Source organism: Calliphora vicina, chromosome 3, assembly GCF_958450345.1.
Source record: "Calliphora vicina chromosome 3, idCalVici1.1, whole genome shotgun sequence".
In the NCBI taxonomy this organism is placed as follows: domain Eukaryota; kingdom Metazoa; phylum Arthropoda; class Insecta; order Diptera; family Calliphoridae; genus Calliphora; species Calliphora vicina.
The window spans coordinates 123,320,360-123,343,255 of record NC_088782.1 but is presented as its reverse complement, the minus strand read 5'-3'; the positions used below and the strand labels follow the sequence as shown (position 1 = coordinate 123,343,255).

Below are 22,896 nucleotides of genomic sequence, written 5' to 3'. Positions count from 1 at the left end.
CAAACTAAATTTTCAATTATTTACTTTTTAATTAAAACATAATACCAATTGTCATTGAAAATCTTCAATATACAGACACACTTGCCAAAGAAGTTGAAAAATTATTTAAATTATAATAGCATTTATCACTTAAATTCTTAAATTTTCAGAAAAAATCGTTACTATTTTGGATTTTTAATAATTACTAATCATTTTAATAAAAAAAATTTAAGACTGCTATATTCGTCGGTGTGGAATTTTATATACTCTTCACCAAATTATAATTTAAAATAAAAATTTGAAATATTTTTAGATAAACAAAATAAAAAAAAAAAATTATTTTTTAGTGAAAAAAAATTTTATATTTTTTAATTTTTTTTTTCTTTTAGTTTTTAAATTTTTTTTAAATTTATTAGTGAAAAAAATGTTATGAAAAAAACTTTTTGGTGGTAAAAAAAATTCGAGTTAAAAAATATTTTTTCCGGATTTTGACCCATTCTAGGTTTGACTAAATATATTAGTAATCCAGCTATAGATAAAAAAAAATCGAGGTTGTTTTGGTTTTTTCCTTATATCTCAGACATTTGTGTGCCGATTTTAAATAGCAATCTAGGTTGGTTTATAGCGGATATATTTGGTAAGTTTTCACCTTTTAAAAGTGGTGGTTTATTTCCTTTAATTAAACCGGATTTTATTAATTGCAGAAAAAAGCAGTTAAGTAGTTTTAAAATTGTAACAGCTCTTTTTTTATTCGAATTTAACAATTTAAATAGTCCCCTCTCTTTCACGGACGTTAACTGTATATAAGCATTCCATCAACACAATTACCATCAACTCGCCGTTACTATTTGTATACACCGCGCCATCTTCTAGCAAATTCCAGAATTATCTACAGAATTAAAAGGTAGGTGAACTGTCAAAGTTGCCTGTTGTTGTTTTTGCTTTTGGGTTTGTTGTATTTTTCGCCACAACAACCACAAGTGAATTGACAGTTCAAACTGAATAAAAAAAATAATCAGCTGTTTCATCACAGTCACCTTTCTAAGTGTGCCCTGAGCAACAGTTTCTAAGGATTGAAATGCTGATAAACATGAATGTTGCAAGCGACCGTTGAATTTTGTCTTCATCTAAAAGTGCCCCTGCTCTCACGTAAGCATGTTGCAAAGCGTTTGGAGTTTGATAGAATTCATTTGGAATGGCCAGCTGAAATGTGAAAAAATGTTCTTTGGACAGATGAATCCAAAGTTTTTTTATTTGGAGAAAAAGGATCGCGTTCTTACGTCAGAAGACACCTGAATTCAATCCAAAATTCACAACAAAAACAATTAAAAATTGTGGTTTTAGCATTATGGTATGGAGGTGCTTTTCGTACTATGGAGTAGGACCGATCTATAGGATCAAAACAATCATGGATAAGAGAGTTTACGTCAATATCCTCCAGGAAGTAATGCTTCCATAAGTTTCCGCTTGTTTTTGGGTCTTCCAGCAAGACAATTCATACCAGAACCATACCAGAAAAAAAAATGGTTTCAGGACAATAAAATAAACGTTATGTTATGGCCAGCTCAGTTCTCCGATTTATCTACAATCGAGAATTTATGGACAGCTATAAAGAAGGGAGTATCCCAAATTCAACCAACCAGTAATGAAGCCTTTTGAATGGCTGTTCAGCAAATCTGGAACTTAATTTCGAAGGAGAGGTGCCAAAATCTGGGTAAATCGATGCAAAAACGTTGTACATCGATCAATATGAAAAGATACTGTTACGTTTTTTTCCTTTAAATAAACCGGATACTTTTGATTGCAAATAAAAGCCGTTTAGTAGTTTAAAAATTGTAACAACTCTTTATTTATTTAAAATGTACAACAACATAATTAAATAGTCACTCAATGTTTCTTTTATACACGTTTATAAATTCGCAGAAATACAGACACACTTTATAATGTACACGAATTCACTTGAAAAACACAGCACTCAGTTGATGTTTATTCGAAAAGCGTCTCTGATAAACTAACTAACGACTGCAACCTCTGCCACTATTTATAACACTGCCATCTGCACTCCAGATTGCTCTTTAACTGTCTAGAGCTTTCTAATACATACGCCATCTGTGGTGTACTTTCTACAATGTTCTTTAACTGAATATTCGAATTCGAATATACGGTAGCAGCAAACAGCGTTGCCAACTTACGATCAATGGTCAACTGAAAGCTTTTATTCAATGTTAATAATGCCCACAGATATGTTACAGTTTGCTATTACAGCACTGCTATTTGAAAGCACTACTACTTTTAAATCAGCCGTTAAAATCGTTATATTTGAATTCAAGTACAATTTCATTGTTATGAAATTTAAAAATACTGAATTCGAAATCTTTAATTTATTTGTAGTTTAAGTATTTATTTTTAATACAATAAGAACTGTAGAGCTACTTTTTTGACTGAGTGTTTTTAAAGTTGTTTAAAAATAAAATTTGTAATAAAATAGAAATCAACAGCACGTTATTTGTTTCACATTCTTGTAAGTATCTTATGACAAGTATTCAATGATATCTAACGAAACATATTTTCCTGGTGCTATTTTTTAGAACGCAGCTGTATTATGAATTATCTAATGGATAAAACTAGAAGGTTAGAATTCCAGAGCTTTGGGCTGCCTTAATGTTAGCAGCTTTGGCAGTTAATGTTAACTGTGGTGCCAAGTATCTACTTATGACAATGTATACAAAAGCTGTTGAATGTGGAAACTTGTTAACAAATCTAAGAGAAGCCTCTCTTAGAGGCTTTTACCGTTGTGTTGCTGGCAGTGTTACCAGTGTGTTTATATTTTGATTATTTGGCTGATGGATTTTTATTAGTCTAGTTATTAAGGTTCCACCAATCTTTATTTTTTCGACTTTGAGTCCCGCCGTGACATTATATGTTTTTTATGCCATGGTTAGTTTCAATTTACACAGAGTTCAAATAACTTACAAACACGATTCATACATCAATCAATATCTACGTAATTCTTCCGTTTCGGTTGCTATTTAAAATCGAGAAAATCAGTCCACAAATGGCTGATATATAGGAAAAAACCAGGTCAACCTCGATTTTTGACCAATATCTGGAATTCTAAGTCAGTAATATAGACAATATGGATATCTAAGGATAGATATTTCAAAGACATTTGCAACGACGTATATAAGACCATAGTAAGTTGGACCTACAATGAGTCAAAATCGAAAAAAAATTTTTAAGTCGAATTTTTTTTTACCAAAAAAAATTTAAAAAACAAAAAAAAAGTTTTTTAAAATTTAAAAAAAAAATAAAAATTAAAAACAATTCTAAAAATTTTTTTTCCAAAAAATAAAAAAAAAATGTTGGAAAAACTAATTTTTTTTTATCTAAAAATATTTAAAATTTTTATTTTGAACAATAATTTGGTGAAGCTCTCTTACTTGATTTCATAATAAATTAACCTTAATTAAAGTAAAAATATTTTTAAACATAAAACCATTGCTGAAAGAGTTAATGAGACACCCAGGGAGGGACTCATGTACATATCAAAGCTTTCATCTATTATTAATATAGTTCCATGAAAAAAATATCTGTTTTAACATCAAATCAAGTTTTCAAGCTCTATTTTGGATTTATTATCTCTAATCTTTGAGTATAAATTAATGATTTCGTCCTCTGTTATATATATTTCAGGTTAAGGGGAAATGACTGACACATCTCTCCTATTTTGTTTACAATTTTAACTGAAATCATTCGAAAAAACAATGATTTTGTTTTAACTTATTAAAAAATCTAATTATTTTTACAGTTTTTTTTAAAAGAATTTCTTACTTAGTTTTTAATTCAAACATTTATTTCCTTTGACTGATATTATGCCAGTTATTGGCAACCCTTTTGACAACCATCACATGACAATGATATTTTTGTGCTAAATACAACACTGGCTAATGCCACGATTACACAAGAGAGTTCTAAACGATTAAAGCTCTTTTATTGTTAAGAGATTGAATAAAATTAGTTGATTTTTAAGAGCTTTATAAGGGGTTTTGTTGAACTCTTAAATTATTAAGAAAAAAAATGAAGTACAAATGGAAAATACAACTTATTTACATAATTACAAAAGCAAAAACAACTAACAACTAAAAACCAAATGATAATTAACAAGAAAACAGCAGTAATAAATGATTTTTATTATTAATACTAAGAAAAAGTACAGTTATTGCCACAAAAATTCTGCTTTAAAACAAATAAAGAAAATAAAGGAAGAGGAGAAGTGATATAATTGGGGGGAGGGGAGCCAAAGTGATCGATTTTTAATTTATTCTTAGGAATTTTGGTTTATTTTAAATTTATTTGTTTAGAACGTGCTATAATTTAGTTTTATTTGTAAGTTTTTTGTTCAATTCCTTTATTTTTCTTTATTTTATTGCGTTTCTGTTTCATTACAAGACACAATCACAAAATTGTGAAATACTAATGATCTTGTTTTTTGTATATAATTTTTATTTCTTATTAGTTGCTTTTTAACTCTTTTTCTTTAAGTTTTTATCAGTGTTGCCACTTCATGTGTAATTACACATATTGTGTGTAATTTTAACTTGGATGTGTAGCCCATGTGTAATTGAGTGAATGTGTAATTCATGTGTAATTTTAAATTCCAATTATATCCAAAATATATTGTCAATGTATGTCTTTTATCTATATTTTGGATTTTAATTGAATGAATGAATTATGGATTGTTCAGATTTCAAAACCGACTGAAATAAATATGTACATTTATATGAGGAAAAGTAGCTATATCCTCTATTTTTAGTATTTTAGTATTCATATTTATTATATTGTACTCGTTTGTTACTCAGTATAATGGAATTATGGCCTTATTACACATTGTGTTGAGAAATAAGACCATATGACTTTATTACTCTGAAGTTAGTCGACTTAAATAAATTTTAAAAATCTCATAATAAAAATTCACAAAATTCTAACAAGTGTTAGTTAGCTTAATTACTCTTTATTTCATTGTTTAATTATAACTAAATTATTTATAATAATGAAATAAAATCATTTCAAAACTAATAATTGTTATTCGTTTTTAAAAATAAACTTATTAATAAAACTAAAAAAAGTTTAATTTTATATGAATATTTCGACCTATGCCGGCAATAGGGTAAATGTCCAAAATCTATAGATTAAAAAGTTACTTGCTATAAATAAAATTACTTATATAATTTAAATTTTTTGAAAGATATATTAAAATAATTTCTTACAATTCAAAATAGTATAGAATTTCTTCCGAGGTAGTGTAGTTTAGCAGCCTCTCCCGCTCATTCTACTGAAGTAGAAGTACCCATTTTGCATTACTTTATTAGCTTACCTCCTTGCCTGCAATATTTCCATATAAATGAAATTAATTTGGCCAAGCGTTTAGAAGATACGAATTTAGTTCCACTAAATTAGGGTTTTCTCCCACTGTGCGTGGGAGTGAAATAAAGTCATAATCAATTATTGGCCAAAGTTTCACTGCACCTGGAATTATATGTACTAGGATCGCCCGGTGGCCGAAATTCGAAAACCATATATGTTTTATTAATATAGGTGGACAATAACATACTTAAAAGTGTACCACAAAAAAAACGTGTGTCCTATTTATATATAAGATGAAGATATGAATCAAGTTTGAACTAAATTAACATTAAGGTTTGCAGAAAAATACGATAAGTAATTTGAAGATTGCTATGTTTGGTTTTCCAAGTGGACATTTCGCCTTTTGTGATAGTTTTGTTTGCGTAATATTGGTAGTAGAAACTAAATTTTAGTTTATATATAAGACTTTTAATTCCAACATGAAAAAAATATAAAACGACAAATACTATTCAATAACTATACATTTTTACAAGTTATTACAAATTGTTATTGGAAAAACGTTAATTTTCAAAATAACCCCAAATCGAAAATTTGTATTTTTATAATTTTAAATTGTTTATAGAATAAGGGTAAATGTATTTACAGATAACGGTATAAACTATTATATCGGTAACGGTAATTGCAGTTATTTCGGGGTAACGTTAGCCAATCTTAAGAGAAAAAAACAAGAACGTAGGAATTTGTGTGAGAAAAATTTATTTACAAATTGTTACTAGTTATTTTTTATACCCGTAAGAGCTGTTTTGTGTTTATGCTATTGTCTGTCTGGTTTGTGTTTTAAATAATAAACAATAAAATTGACTTACTATTTTGGAAGCTTTATTTCAAATTTATAACTACAAATTTTATAAATATAAACATTACAAGATTTTACTGCTAAAGTATTTACTGGGAAGGAAAATGATCAGAGCTATAATTTTTAAACTGAAAACAAAACTGATTTCCAAGCACTTAATATAAATTAGGAATAAATTAAAATTCGAAAGCAAACAGTGTGCTATTTTTTAAATATTGTTAAATTTTTAATAGAAATGTAACAATTTCCAATGGAACAATCTCCGAATGGACATTGATTAATATTTGTTAAAAGCGTATTTGGAATTGACATATTTGACTGATCTCAACAATTCATTAAATTAGAAAAATTCACAAAAAAAAGAGATTGCTAACTTTGCTTTAAACCCCTCATGTATCCAATTGCTGAATAAATTAAAATTACCGCAAGTGAAAATTGTCCATTGACAATAAAGTGATCGTATTTGGTCCAAACATCCCAGAGTCCACTGTGACAAACATTTTATATTCATCACAATTTTATACAATTTCTCGTATTGAAATCACGAAAAGTTATTTACACGTGTAATTTTTTCTCGTATGTGTAATTTAGTCATGAGGCATGTGTAGTTTATAATTTTCTTGGTGGCAACACTGGTTTTTATACTCTTTTACTTTAAAATTTAAACTCTGCTCTCTTTAATAATTCAAATTATTACACCTCAATTAATAGAAAATCAATGACTATGGTTGGCTCTCTTAACGGAAATATTTTGTATTTATTACAAATGAGTGTGGGTTTCTGGCATGTGTGTGAGTGTTTTTGTTGTGGCGAGAGCCAGCCAGCCACCCAATGATAGAAAAACATTTCATCAACAATGAATCTACACAAAAATAAAAGCAACAACAAACAGCTACCAGCAACAGCTTAGTGATGATGACAAACAACATGAAGAAGAAGCAGAAGACGTAAACGAAGAATGAATAAGAAAAGAAATAAACAACAACAACAACAACAACAAAATCAGTCACTTTTAGCCAGGTCGTATTCAGCATTGATGTCATTCATATTTACACATACACTGCTACACAAAAAAAAAACGAAAACAAAAATTATCAGTGAGAGTTTTCGTTAAGAGAGCGAAAGCATTTAAAAGAGCTAAAATCTATTGATATTTCATTTAACAAAAAAAAGCGAGTGATGTTGATATTTAACGAAGAAGAGTGCCAGTGTGACGAGCTTTACACGAGGTTTATTTCTTCACACACACACATCATTGTGTTTGTTATAATAATTTTGTTTTTGTTGTTGCTTGTTTTTTTTTAACAAAAACAACTTCGATTTTTAGTTAATTCTGGGCTCTCGCATGGAGTAGAAGTGTAAATTAGTGTGCAGTGGTAAAGTGTTGCTTATTTTTTTTTTTAAATTTTTTTCTGTGTTAAAACTTTAAGTTTATTTTATATATTTATTCTGTAACCGTGTAAAACGTAAAAGAAAAAAAATACACAAAATCAGAGCATAGTGATCATCAATACAATAGTACAGTGTAACAAGTCTTATCAAAAGAGAGTGGCAAAAGAGGGGGGCCCATTTACTCATACAAACATAACAAAAAAAAACATAAACTAAAACACCAGGCATTCATAAAGTTAATTAACAACAACTACAACTACAAATAACATAACAGATGATGATTAAGAAAGAAAAAATATTGTTTAAGCAGAAGAATAAAAGCTAAATGTATGTACGTGTGTACAGAGTGTATCTTATAGACAGAAAAAATAAATAAAAAACGTTGTCAATGTAATGAAAAATAAGTAAAAATTATCATTTTGTTATGATAGATACAAATATCAGTAATAGATTTTTTTAAAAGACAGGGATGGAAAACAATTTATATTAATAAAAACAAACTTAACGAAGCTTTTTTTAATAAACAAATTAAACAAAAAATGTTTTGTTAACACATTTGTTTTATTTACTTAAAATTTTCATTAATTATTAAGAAATTTTGTTAAATTGATTTTTTTAAAAAACTTAACGAAACCTTATTTTCTTAATTAAAGTTAAATAAATATAAAATTATTCATAAACGTTTAATAAAGCTACAAAACTATTAAAATCTAGACAAATTTTAAATTTTTAAGCAATTTTAAAACTTAACGAAACTTTATTTTCTAAACTAAAGCCTACTAACTATAATATTTGCTACATACCTTACATTAACAAACAATACTATTCAAATTTAGAAAAATTTTTAAATTTTTATGCAATTTTAAAACTTAACGAAACTTAATTTTCTAAACTAAAGCCAATAAGTTATAATATTTGCTACCTACATTGAATAAACATACAATACTATTAAAATTTAGAAAAATTTTGAAATTTTTAAGGAATTCTAAAACTTAACGAAACCTTATTTTCTAAACTAAAGGCAATAAACCATAATATTTGCTGCATATCTTAAATAAACATACAATACTATTAAAATTTAGAAAAATTTTTAAATTTTTAAGGAATTTTAAAACTTAACGAAGCCTTATTTTTAAAACGGAATCAAACTTAATGTAATTTTTTCTTAATTTATGAAACTTTGTTCAAGATAATAAGGTTCCTCAAAAAATTTTGAAATTTTAAAGATTTTGAAAAACTTAACGAAACATTATTTTCTAAACTAAAGACATTTTTCAAAAACTTTTATTATAATCATTTAGCATAGTAATCAAGATTTTGAAATCAATTAAATTTCTGAATTTTGGACAATTTAAAAAACTTAACGAAACTTTATTTTCTAAACTAAAAACATTTAACAAGATTTTTTTATATATTAAATTAGCATATAAAATATACATTTAAAATCAATACAAATATTTAATTTTAGATAATTTAAAAAACTTAACGAAATTTTATTTTCTAAACTAAAAGCATTTTCCGGAAAATTTCACTATAATCGTTTATAATAAATAAGCCTATTTTGAAATCAAATAAAATTCTGAATTTTAGACAATTTAAAAAACTTAACGAAACTTTATTTTTTAAACTAAAAACATTTAAGAAGAAATTTCCATATATTCAATTAGCATCAAAAATATACGTTTAAAATCTGTACTCTTTGGTGCTTTTTGGGCATATAAAAAAACTTAACGAAACTTTATTTTCTAAACTAAAAACATTTAAGAAGAAATTTCCATATATTCAATTAGCATATCAAATTTACGTTTAAAATAAGAACTTTTTTGTGATTTTTGAAAATTTAAAAAAACTTAACGAAACTTTATTTTCTAAACGAAAAGCATTTACAAAGAAATTTTTTTATATTAAATAAGCCTATAAAATTTAAGTTTAAAAACAGTATTTTTTTATGATTTTTGGAAATTTAAAAAATTTAACGAAACTTTATTTTCTAAACTAAAAGCATTTGGGAACAAAGTCTTATATATTAATTTAGCTTATAAAACATACATTTATCAATCAATTAAAATATTTAATTTTGGAGAATTTAAAAAACTTAACGAAACTTGATTTTCTAAGGTAAAAACAGTTAAAAAGAAATTTTGTATATATTCAATTACCATTTAAAATGAACGTTTAAAATTAGTATTTTTTGGTGATATTTGGACATTTAAAAAACTTAACGAAACTTTATTTTCTAAACTAAAAACATTAGAAAATTTATTTTGGTATATTCGTTTATCTGTGAGAAGCTTGTTTCAAAATCAAGAAAAATATTTCATTTTGGTTAATTTAAAAAACTTAACGAAACTTTTTTTTCTAAACCAAAAGTATTAGAGCAAAAATTAAGCTATATTCTTTTAATTTAGCTTAGTTTCTTTTTAAATAAAGAACAAAATTAAATTTTTGATAAATTAAAAAACTTAACGAAACTTTATTTTTTGAACCAAAAAGATTTTAATGAAAATGTTTCCATATTCGTTAAGCTTAGATAAGTTTTATTTTAAATAAGCAACAAATTTGAAATTTTTAACAATTTACAAAACTTAACTAACATTTTTAAATGATTTCATTCTACACTTGAATAAAATAGAAATTAATTTTAAACAAATTAAGCTTTTTTTGCTTAACTAAACCCTATTTTATAAAAGTATTTCAAAAAATTGTATTAAACATTCCAACCCTGCTTAGTGGTGAGTTTTTTGAATGTAAAATGTAGCTGTTGTGTTGTTGTTATTATTATTACTTTATACTTGTTGTTCTTGTTGCTGCTGATGTTTTTTTCTGTGTGTGTTAATATTCGTCATTAAGCTAAACATCATCAGCCATGTTAGTTAATGATGATGTGCGAAGAGCATAACAGCAACAACAACAATTGAATGTTGTTTGGATGTGTGAGTACAAATGAGTGGCGTAGTCAAATGTAAACAAACCAACAAATGAAAATAACGAATATTCAAACGTAACCAAACATGTTCGTGTGCATTTAAGTGAAGTGATAAACAGAATTGAAGCGTTTGACAAGTAATAAATAAAACACACGTGTGATAAAATTAGTGGTGTTAAAATGTAGCTAGAAATGTGTTGTACTTGGAAATAAGATGAAATTACATACAAAATATTAATAAAAGAGAAGATTTTAATAATTTTTTAAAGAAATTTAAAAAAGGGGATAAAACAAATTGTGTTATTTCTTAAGCAAAGTCAAATAAAACCATAAACGAAGCAGTTGTGTTAAAAAAACTTAAATATTTTTAATTATTTTCGCAAAAAAGTTATAAAAATCACTAAAATTTTATTTAAATATTAAAAAATTATTTTTTTTATTTTATTAATGAATTATTTTTTCAATAAATACCTACCTATATTAAAAAAAAAGTTCCAAAAAATCACAAAATGTGAAAAAAATCTTGAAAAAAATCCTCTTCAAAAAACCATACAAGCTCAAAATACCAGAAAATATTAACAAACATTTGAAAATGAATCAAATAAAAGAAAAAAATAATTAATAAAATTTAATTTCTTAAAATTTAATAAAAAAAAATTTTTACAAAAATAATAGAAAATTTTAAATTATTTTTAATATTTTCAATAAATATACAAATGCAAGGACAAGTTAAAAAAAAAAATTAAAATAGGTAGGTATCTTTAAAAAAATCAACTTTAAAAACCCACGCAAGCTCAAAATATCAGAAAATATTAACAAAAGTTTGGAAATGGAAAAAGAAATAATAAAATAATTCAACAAATTTAATTTTTTAAATTTAATAAAAAAAAATAATAGAAAATTTTAAATTATTTTTTATATTTTTAATAAATATAAAGATGCAAGGAAAAAGTAAAAAAAACTTAAAATATCTTTAAAAAAAACTCCTTTACAAAAACCCATACAAGAGAATATTATAAATATTAATGTTTTGATATAAACAAAATTAATTTTAAAATATAGCTAGTTTTATTTTTTTAATTTTCTAAATATTTCTTTTATTATTTACAGAAATATTTCAAAAATAATAAAAAAAAATTTCATATTATCATTATTTTCTCTATAAAAAATGTAAAAACCTAAAAAAAAGTTACAAAAACTGAACTTCAATCTTAAAAAAAAACTCAACTTAAAAAATCCCACACAAAACTGTGATACCAAGAAATAAAAAAAGAGCAAATACTTAATTTTACATATTAAACAAGAGTAAAAATAATAAAATATGCCACCCAAACGAGATCCCTCAAACAACGAAACCCCCACAACTTCCAGCGCAAACAATTCCAACGCTACTTTAGCAGCCTTACAAGCCAACACAACAACTTCCTCGACAACAAACAATGGCAGCAACAATACAACGGCAACAGCAGCAGCAGCTGCTGCCGCCTCTCTAAATGCATTGCCCATATTGGTGGCAGATGCTGCAGCCGAACAGCGGACTATAGCCTATCAAGCAAATGCTAAATTGTGCCGTTTAGTACGTAAATGTCCCTGGATGTATGATCGTAATCATCATAATTATGCCAAAAAGCATATATTGGATAAATCATGGTGTAAAATAGCCAGAGAATGTAATGATTCAGGTGAGTTTATTGCATATTTATAATTTTAATATTCGCCCCCCTCTTGCACACCCCTTTTAATAAAACAACTAAGAAAAAAGCTAGAAATCCCACAGTAATAATACAAAAACAAAAATATATATGAAGCTCATTATAATTATTACTGCTCTTATCAGTTTGAGAGAGCTTATTATTAACAAGAGAGAGAGCATAATAAATAACCGTGAAATTAGTTCATTTTGAAACAGCTCTTTGTTTAATAAAACTCTCTTTCTGAAAGCAAATTAAAAAATGAATGATGTTTTTTTTCTTAATACAATTATTGCTTTTGTTAATAGTTTTTAATGGGTTTTGTTTTATTTCCTTTCTTTAATATTGCCATTACATTATACTTTTACTTTTTCTGCTTAATATTTCCCATTAAATTCATTTCGATGTGATAATGAATCACACTTACATTTTGAGGAGAACACATGTTTCTTGTTGTTTTCCTATTCCAGTAAGAAGAAAAAAAAACCTGTTGCTTGTCTCAAAAAGTGTGAGATTGTTTGTTCTCTTTTGTTTTTCTTTTAACTCTTTATTTAGCTGTGTGTGTTTTCTGTTTTGCTTTTAACAAGAGAGTGATGTTTCTACTTGTTTATATTGTATGTGTTTGTTGTTGTTAAAGTAGTTTCAAAGAAAGAGTTGGGTTGTGCTTTTGTTTGTTGTTTTGTTTTTTGTTTTTAAATACCAACTAGGGTTGTCTAGTATGATTTATATTAAAATAACATTACATACATGAATAAAGGGAATTTACCTAATTTTAATGCTTAAATTGCTAGGTGAAAAATGATAAAATGCTAAAATTATGAAACGGAAATTTATTTTTTTTTTACATTGTAAAATAATTTAGAATTTTACTTATTTTTACAATCTTAAAGCAACAGCATTTGGAAGAAAATTTTAATATGTAAATTTAGCAATTCTATTAAAATCTTGCAAAAATCGTATTTTTGTCAATTAGAAAAACTTAACGAAACTATTTTAATTAACATTTTTCTAAATTCATTTAGCTTAGATAAGTTTTATTAGAAATCAAGAAATAATTTTAATTTATGTTAATTTAAAAAACTTAACGAAACTTTATTTTTGAAACGAAAAATATTGGAAAATAAATGTTGCTATATTCCTTTAGCAGATAGAAACTAATTTTTGAATCATGATAAATTTAGAATTTTTGTCAATTTAAAAAACTTAACGAAACTTTACTTTGGAAACCAAAGAGATTTTAAAAGAAATTTTAATTTATTCATTTAGCTTGAATAAGCCTTATTACAAATCAAGAAAAATTTCGATATTTCTCAATTTAAAAAAACTTAACGAAACTTTATTTTTGAAACCACAAATATTGGAAAAGAAATGTTGCTATATTTATTTAAACTTAATAAGTTTTATTACAAATCAAGAAATAATTTTAATTTATGCCAATTTAAAAAACTTAACGAAACTTTATTTTTGAAACCGAAAAGATTTTAAAATAAATTTTAATTTATTCATTTAATTTGAATAGTCCTTATTTCAAATCAAGAAATAATTTTAATTTTTGTCAATTTAAAAAACTTAACGAAACTTTATTTTTGAAACCAAAACTATTTGAACGAAATTTTATCTAAATTCATTCAGCTTTAATAAACGTAATTCCAAATTAGAAACAAATTTAAATTTTTGTTAATTTGAAAAACTTAACGAAACTTTATTTTTGAAACCAAAAATATTTGAACTAAATTTTTTCAATATTCGTTTAGTTTGAATAAGCTTAATTTCAAATTAAGAACAACATTTTAAGTTTTGCTAATTTAAAAAACTTAACGAAACTTTTTTTTTGAAACCAAACATATTTCAACGACTTTTTTTCTATATTCGTTTAGCTTAAATAAGCTATATTTGAAATTATAAACAAATTTTAATTTTTGTTAATTTAAAAAACTTAACGAAACTTTTTTTTGAAACCAAAAATATTTGAACCAAATTTGAATCAGCTTAATTTCGAATTAGGAACAATTTATAATTTTTGTCTCCGTATTCCATTAGCATTGGTTTAGTTCTGATCTTCCCAGACTATTGGCTCAATACTTTTGGCAAATTTGTTAATTAGCAATTTAAAAATAAATTAAAGAATCTCTATTCAAATGATTCCTTTTACTTTATTCTCTTATAATGAATTTTATTCCTTTTTTTTATTATTCTTTCAGTGGCCTCTTGCAAAGAACGTTGGCGTAATATTCGTGCAGCCTTTGCTCGCTCTATTAACATTTACAAAACTCATAGTGGCCCCAATCGTGTTAAACCCTATTATTTGCACAAAGAACTCTCGTTCCTGGTAAAACCCATGATGGAGGGCCGTGATAAAAAAGATGAATACGATGATACCCCAGAAGGCAGTGGTGGAGGTGGAGGAGGGGTTAAAGATGAAGAAACTGCTGAAGAAGGCGAAGCCGAAGATGATGACGAAGAAGAGGAGGAGCCAGCCGAGGAGGAAGAAGATTTCCACGATGATACAGCCGATATTAAATCAGCATTTGAGGCCTTAAATCCTGATATACGCATACAAGCAGAGACTAGATATCAGAAATTATTACGCAACAATAATAATAACCACAATAACAATGATTTCGAGTCGAGTGGCATATTTGAGCCCCATACCGAATTCACCACAGCCAGTGATGCCGAAAATGAGTATCATTTTAATGATGAGATATTGTCACAAAGCGAGGCCGAACGTAGAGTGGCTCATATGTTGCAGCAGAATGGTTTAAAAAGGCCACCCATGCATTTGGAGACGGAGACCTATGATACTAAACGCTTTAAACTCTCACAAACTAGCAATACGGCCAGTGAAAATGATATACGTTTCTTGGAGGCATTACTGCCCGATATGGCGCTTATGAATACGAGGCAGAAAATCATTTTCAAGCGAAAAATCTATCAAACCTTAGAGGAGGTATTTGAAAATTCCCATGACTTTCCCAATATAGAGCATAATAAAATGGAGCACACTACTACTGCTACCAACAGCAGCCCTCCAAATCAGCATAGTTATCACTCTAGCCCTCTTTCCTCACAGACCCAAGTACGCCAGACAGTGTTGACGGTAAACTCCTCCACCGCACGCAGTTTAATTAATAATATAGCCAATTTAAATGAAACGGAGCTGCAAAAGGTTAATGGTTTCTTGCAAAATTCTTTAAGAAATCTTGGCCCACACCAGCGTTTAGCAAATGGCAATAATGCACCCAGCAGTGCGGCCGCCAAATTAATGTCTTCCACGCCCAAGATTACCATAACCAAGGTAACCTGTCCACCACCAGCGGCCTTAAGAAATCTGGGCTTAGCTAAGCCACCCTCACCCTCACCAGCCACCGTATCCACCACCATACACAATCCTGCCTCGGCTGTTATATCGTCCAATGTACATTCTACCACCTCCTCCAATCCGGGCAAAGCCTGTATTACTCAAAATGGCTCTAATGCAGCCAGCAGCTCTCATCAAAATAACTCTCCCTGGACCCAACTGCTGCCCATTACCATCAAAGATGAAATCGAGGATGTGGATATAGTTTAGTTTTTTTTTATGGGAAACTTTTTAAAAGTTTTTTGTTTTTATAATTTCCCTTTATTTGTTATTAATTAATTGTTTAAGATTTTTAGCATTTCATTTTTAATAAAACTTTTCTAAAAAGTTTTAATTTTTTATAATTTTTTTACCCGGGCCCCTTGTACCTTATTAATCCTGCCTATCTCCGCCTGTTTTACTTAAACAACTTAATTTACTTAATTTCTCTAAAAACAAACAATTTTACTTTTAAAACTTATAATTTTGATTAAGTTTTGGCTTTAATTTTTATAAATCATGTAAAGTTATTAAAGGAAAACATTTTTTATGTGTTTCTTTTCATTTTTAATAAATTGTCCAAATTGTTAAGTACTTAATTTAAGTATTTTATTTTTTAAATAAGAAAAAACAAATTTAAATTAACATAGATATTTTGTTGTGTTTTTTTTTTGTAAAAGTTTTATTAATATTAATAACTTTATATATATATTTTTATATAGAACTTAAGACAAATAATAAATATTAAGGTTTTTTTAAACAGCATATATAAATTAAAGAGATATTCATTAGCAAGAAAAGGGTAAGTATTACTTTCATAAACATAAATTTGTACTAAAATTAATTTTTCAAAGGGTTTGCACTTAAAAATAAATAAAAAGTATTCAAATGCCTTAAAGAATTATGTTAATTTATATATAAATTTCAAAATTTAATTATTTTTCTTTAAGAATCCTAAATTTATTAAATATAAACATTTTATTCTTGAAATTACTGAATTTGCTTTAAATTTGCAACTGGCAACACTAATACCGGAAGTAGTTATCCATAACAGCAACCAATTCACCACCAACCACTTATCTCTACTCTCCTCAACACACTTAGCCAAGACACAAACCATACAGTTTGCTAAACAAAGCAGGGGTGTAACTATCAATACACTTGGAAATCAAGCAACAGAGGTGGATTTTATTTAAAAAAACGTTAAATTTGAAATAAATTTAAATAAAAAACAATAGAAATCAAATAAATAACAAGCATTTAAGTGAAATATAAAGAAAGCAATTGATTTATTTTAATAATTTCTTTAAATTTTTGCTTGTAATTTACCGATTTATTAGAAGGGATGTGAAACTAAGAAGCTATAAAGTTCAAGTGAAAACAATTTGAAAACCCTTATCCTTGTTTAGGTGTGTGAAAAATTTCATTGCAAAATTTGTTTAAATAAAGAAGTTATACAGCCCTATTAGGAATAAAAATTCCGCGGGAGTTTTTCCCCTTTTCTCATTTTTCCTATTCAAATTCAATGGGAAAAAACACCCGGGGAACAAACTCCCGCGGAATTTTTTATTCATAATTGGGCTGATTAGGTCTTACAAATGTTGTCTTAATCGGGGTTAACATTTTTTTTTTCAATAATTCTTTTAGTTTATTGTTATAACTTTGAAGTTTGAAGAGATTTTAAGATGATTTCTTTAACATAAGTTAAAATAGAAATTCTATTTAGGACAAAAACTTACGTCCACTGCCATGCCCACTTTGTAAAATTATAGATTAATTTTAAAAACTCGTATAGTTTTAAAAGTATGAATGGTTACAGATTTATTCTTTCAGAAGTAGAAAGTCCTCTTCTTGCTCTAACGTGCTGCCAAATTTCATTTGAAATCGTTTTGCATTAAGAAAGTTATGAACTGTCAAACTTTGGGTTTAACAACCCTTAAAATGGGAAAATTGTCCGTATAACTGTTTTACTTATTTTAACTTAACTCACTTATTTTGAGGGATATTGACAAGATTTATCTTGCATAGGATAGAAGGGAAGATGGGCTTTACTATGATAAACATTATTTTTTCAAGGTATGCAATATTGCTTTATTAGAGACTAATAAAAAGCTTACATTCAAAATCGTTATATTTATAGAAAAAGTGGGCGTGGCAAGAATTTTATTTTCTTGTAATAATCTCCATCCTCCCTTCTATATAATGCAAAATAAATCTTGTCACTATCTCTCAAAATAAGTGAGTTATGTTAAAATAAGTAAAACAGTTATACAGGCAATTTTCCCATTTTAAGTGTTTTTAAATACAAAGTTTGCCTGTTCATAACTTTCTTAATAAACCAAAATTTGAAATCGAATTTGCCAGGAGATTAGCTAATGAAGAGTACTTTATACTGACAAAAGAATAAATTCAAAATCATTTATAGTTTTCATAGAATAAGAATTTTTAAAATAAATACTAAAAATTCACAAAGTGGGCGTGGCAGTGGGTGGAAAAATTCTACCTTAAAAGGAAGAGCCAATTTCATTCTACTCAATGCAAAAGAAATCATGTTAATATCTCTTAAAATACACGAGTTATAACGAAAATTGTAAAATAAATATTGAAAAAATCACTTGCTACTCGATTCTGTTGACCTGTTACTGGGACAAATTTTTCAACAGAAATTTTTGCTACAATTTCATACTAACAAAGGCCAAGTTCAACAGCTTATAACTCGGCTTAGAAATAAGATATTCAAATGAAGCTTGGCTCGAAGAATCTCCAAGACCAATAGTTTATAATAAGAAAATAAAAATAGTGCCACGCCCACTTTTTCCTATAAATAAAACGATTTTAAAAGTAAACTTTTGATTTGTCCCTAACAAAACAATAGTGAATACAATGAAAATAAATTGTACATCAAAGGAATGTCCACTTTCCCTTCTATTTAATGCAAAATAAATCTTGTCGATATGTCTCATAATAAGGGAGTTATGTTAAAATAATTAAATAAGTTATAACGACAATTTTCCCACTTTAAGGGTTTTTAAACACAAAGTTTGCCAGTTCATAACTATCTTAATACTGCAGCATTTCAAACGAAATTTCACAACACGTTAGAGCAAGAAGCGAGCTTTCTATTGCCAAAAAAAGAAACTTGAAAACATTTATTCTTTTTAAACTATATGTGTTTTTAAAGTTAATATTTTAATTTCACAAAGTGGGCGTGGCAGTGGGCGTTAAAATTTCACTTTAAAAAGAAGCCCCACTTCCATTCTACCCAAAGCAAAATAAATCTTGTCCATATCTCTCAAATTGTGTAAGTTATGCTAAAATAAGTAAAATAGTTATACAGACAATTTTCCCATTTTAAGGATTTTTAAATCCAAAGTTTGGCTTGTCATAACTTTCTTAATGCAAAACCATTTAAAACGAAATTTAGCAACATGATAGAGCAAGAAGAGAACTTTCCATTGCCAAAAGAATAAACTTCAAAACATCCATACTTTTGAAACTATACGAGTTTTTAAAATAAATGCTATAATTTCACAAAGTGGGCGTGGCAGTGGGCGTTAAAATTCCAGCTTAAATAGAAGCCCAACGTTCGCTCTACGCAATGCAAAAGAAATCTTGTTAATATCTCTTAAAATACTTGAGTTATAACCAAAATTGTAAAATACATATTGAGCAAATCGCTTGCTACTCGATTCTGTTGACCTGTTACTGGGACAAATTTTTCAACAGAAATTTTTGCAAATTTTTGGCGCATTTAATTTCATACTAACAAAGGCCAAGTTTAACCAGCTTCTAGCTCGGCCAAAAGTAAAGCTATTGTAATGAAACTTGGCTCAACGAATCTCTAAGACTTGAACTTTATAATAAAAAAATAAAATTTGTGCCACGCCCACTTTTTCTTATAATTAAAACTATTTTAAAACTAACATTTTTATTTGCCTTTAATAAAGCACTATTTCATACAATGAAAATAAATTGTACATCATAGTAAAGTCCACTTTCCCCTCTATCCAACACAATATAAATTCATTCAATATCTTTTAAAATAAGCGAGTTATGTTGAAATAAGTAAAATAGTTACATAGACCATTTTCCCTTAAAATGGGAAAATTGTCCGTATAACTTTTTTACTTATTTTAACATAACTCCCTTATTTTGAGGGATATTGAAAAGATTTATTTTGCATTAAATAGAAGGGAAGATGGGCTTTATTATGATGTACAATTTGTTTTCATTGTTTGCAATAGTGCTTTATTAAAGACAAATCAAAATGTTAGTTTTAAAATTGTTTTAATTATAAGAAAAAGTGGGCGTGGCACAAATTTTATTTTCATGTTATAAAGTCCTGGTCTTGTAGATTCTGCGAGCCAAGTTTCATTATAATAGCTTGATACTTGGCTGAGCTATAAGCTTTTAAACTTGGCCTTTGTTAGTATGAAATTAATTGCGCCAAAAATTTGCAAAATTTTGATGTTGAAAAATTTGTCCCAGTAACAGGTCAACAGAATCGAGTAGCAAGTGATTTGTTCAATATGTATTTTACAATTTTGGTTATAAATCGTGTATTTTAAGAGATATTAACATGATTTCTTTTGCATTGGGTAGAATGAAACTGGAGCTTCTTTTTAATGTAGAATTTTTCCACCCACTGCCACGCCCACTTTGTGAAATTTTAGTATTTATTTTAAAAACTCTTAATATATGAAAACTATAAATGATTTTGGGTTTATTTTTTTGTCAGTATAAAGTGCTCTTCTTTAGCTAATCTCGTGGCAAATTTGATTTGAAATGCTTGTTTATTAAGAAAGTTATTAAAAGGTAAACTTTGTGCTTTAAAACCCTTAAAATGGGAAAATTGTCCGTATGACTATTTTACTTACTTTAACATAACTCGAGTATTTTAAGAGATATTAACAAGATTTCTTTTGCTTTATGTAGAATGAAAGTGGGGCTTCTTTTTAAACTATAATTTTAACTCCCACTGCCACGCCTACTTTGTGAAATTATAGCATTTATTTTAAAAACTCGCATAGTTTCAAAAGTATGAATGGTTACAGATTTATTCTTTTAGAAGTAGAAAGTCCTCTTCTTGCTCTAACCTGCTGCCAAATTTCATTTGAAATCGTTTTGCATTATGAAAGTTGTGATAAGGCAAACTTTGGGTTTAAAAACCCTTAAAATGGGAAAATTGTCCGTATAACTTTTTTACTTATTTTTACATAACTCCCTTATTTTGAGGGATATTTACAAGATTTATTTTGCATAGAATAGAGGGGAAGATGGGCTTTACTGTGATATACAATTTATTTTCATTGTATGCAATATTGCTTTATTAAAAACAAATCAAAATGTTAGTTTTAAAATTGTTTTAATTATAAGAAAAAGTGGGCGTGGCACAAATTTTATTTTTTTATTATAAAGTCCTAGTCTTGTAGATTCTGGTAGCCAAGTTTCATTATAATAGCTTGATACTTGGCTGAGCTATAAGCTTTTAAACTTGGCCTTTGTTAGTATGAAATTAATTGCGCCAAAAATTTGCAAAATTTTTATGTTGAAAAATTTGTCCCAGTAACAGGTCACCAGAATGGAGTAGCAAGTGATTTGCTCAATATTTATTTTATATTTTTAGTTATAACTCGAGTATTTTAAGAGATATTAACAAGATTTCTTTTGCATTGGGTAGAATGAAATTGGAGCTTCTTTTTAATGTAGAATTTTTCCACCCACTGCCACGCCCACTTTGTGAAATTTTAGTAATTATTTAAAAAACTCTTAATATATGAAAACTATAAATGATTTTGGGTTTATTCTTTTGTCAGTATAAAGTACTCTTCTTTAGCTAATCTCGTGGCAAATTTGATTTGAAATGCTTGTTTATTAAAAAAGTTATGAACAGGTAAATTTTGTGTTTAAAAAACCTTAAAATGGGAAAATTGTCCGTATAACTATTTTAATTACTTTAACATAACTCGTGTATTTTAAGAGATATTAACAAGATTTCTTTTGCTTTATGTAGAATGAAAGTGGGGCTTCTTTTTAAACTATAATTTTAACTCCCACTGCCACGCCTACTTTGTGAAATTATAGCATTTATTTTAAAAACTCGCATAGTTTAAAAAGTATGAATGGTTACAGATTTATTCTTTTATAAGTAGAAAGTCCTCTTATTGCTCTAACCTGCTGCCAAATTTCATTTGAAATCGTTTTGCATTAAGAAAGTTATGAACTGTCAAACTTTGGGTTTAAAAACCCTTAAAATGGGAAAATTGTCCGTATAACTTTTTTACTTATTTTTACATAACTCCCTTATTTTGAGGGATATTTACAAGATTTATTTTGCATAGAATAGAGGGGAAGATGGGCTTTACTGTGATATACAATTTATTTTCATTGTATGCAATATTGCTTTATTAGAGACAAATCAAAATGTTAGTTTTAAAATCATTTTATTTATAGGAAAAAGTGGGCGTGGCACAATTTTTATTTTCTTAGTATAAACTATTGGTCTTGAAGATTCTTCGAGCCAAGTTTCATTTAAATATCTTATTTCTAAGCCGAGTTATAAGCTGTTGAACTTGGCCTTTGTTAGTATGAAATTGTAGCAAAAATTTGCAAAAATTTCTGTTGAAAAATTTGTCCCAGTAACAGGTCAACAGAATCGAGTAGCAAGTGATTTGTTCAATATTTATTTTATATTTTTAGTTATAACTCAAGTATTTTAAGAGATATTAACATAATTTCTTTTGCATTGGGTAGAATGAAAGTAGGGCTTTATTTTATGGTAGAACTTTCACGCCCACTGCCACGCCCACTTTGTGAAATTATAGCATTTAGCTTAAAAACTCGAATAGTTTCAGAAGTATGAATGTTTTCAAGTTTATTCTTTTGGCAATGGAAAGTTCTCTTTTTTTTCTAACATGTTGCGCAATTTCGTTTGAAATCGGTCTGAATTAAAAAAGTTGTGATAATGCAAACTTTGGGTTTAAAAACCCTTAAAATGGGAAAATTGTCCGTATAACTTTTTTACTTATTTTAACATAACTCCCTTATTTTGAGGGATATTGACAATATTTATTTTGCATAGGATAGAGGGGAAGATGGGCTTTATTATGATTTACAACTTATTTTCATGGTATGCAATATTGCTTTATTGGAGATAAATCAAAATGTTAGTTTTAAACTAGTTCTAGTTATAAGAAAAAGTGGGCGTGGCACAAATTTTCTTTTCTTATTATAAAGTTCTAGGCCTAAAGGTTGTTCGTGTGAAGTTTCATTATAATAGCGTTTGTTTTTATGGAGTTAAAAGCAATTTTTCCTGCAAGGTATTAATCTTACTTGTTTTTTTTAACTG

The 22,896-nt window shown here is 27.2% G+C and overlaps 1 protein-coding gene across 1 annotated transcript; it reads left to right on the top strand.

The window, feature by feature from the left end:
- Positions 1-7,549: 7,549 nt before the first annotated feature.
- Positions 7,550-16,117, top strand: LOC135955202 (probable WRKY transcription factor protein 1). Its single transcript, XM_065505526.1, has 3 exons — positions 7,550-7,575; positions 11,628-12,199; positions 14,410-16,117. The coding sequence occupies exons 2-3, from the start codon at positions 11,839-11,841 to the stop codon at positions 15,777-15,779; spliced, it is 1,731 nt and encodes a 576-aa protein (XP_065361598.1). The 5' UTR covers positions 7,550-7,575; positions 11,628-11,838; the 3' UTR covers positions 15,780-16,117.
- Positions 16,118-22,896: the final 6,779 nt, after the last annotated feature.

Coding starts and splice junctions, on each gene's coding strand:
- LOC135955202 (XM_065505526.1), top strand. CDS start 11,839: ATGCCACCCAAACGAGATCCCTCAAACAACGAAACCCCCACAACTTCC. Junction 12,200..14,409: donor CAGAGAATGTAATGATTCAG/GTGAGTTTATTG, acceptor TTATTCTTTCAG/TGGCCTCTTGCAAAGAACGT.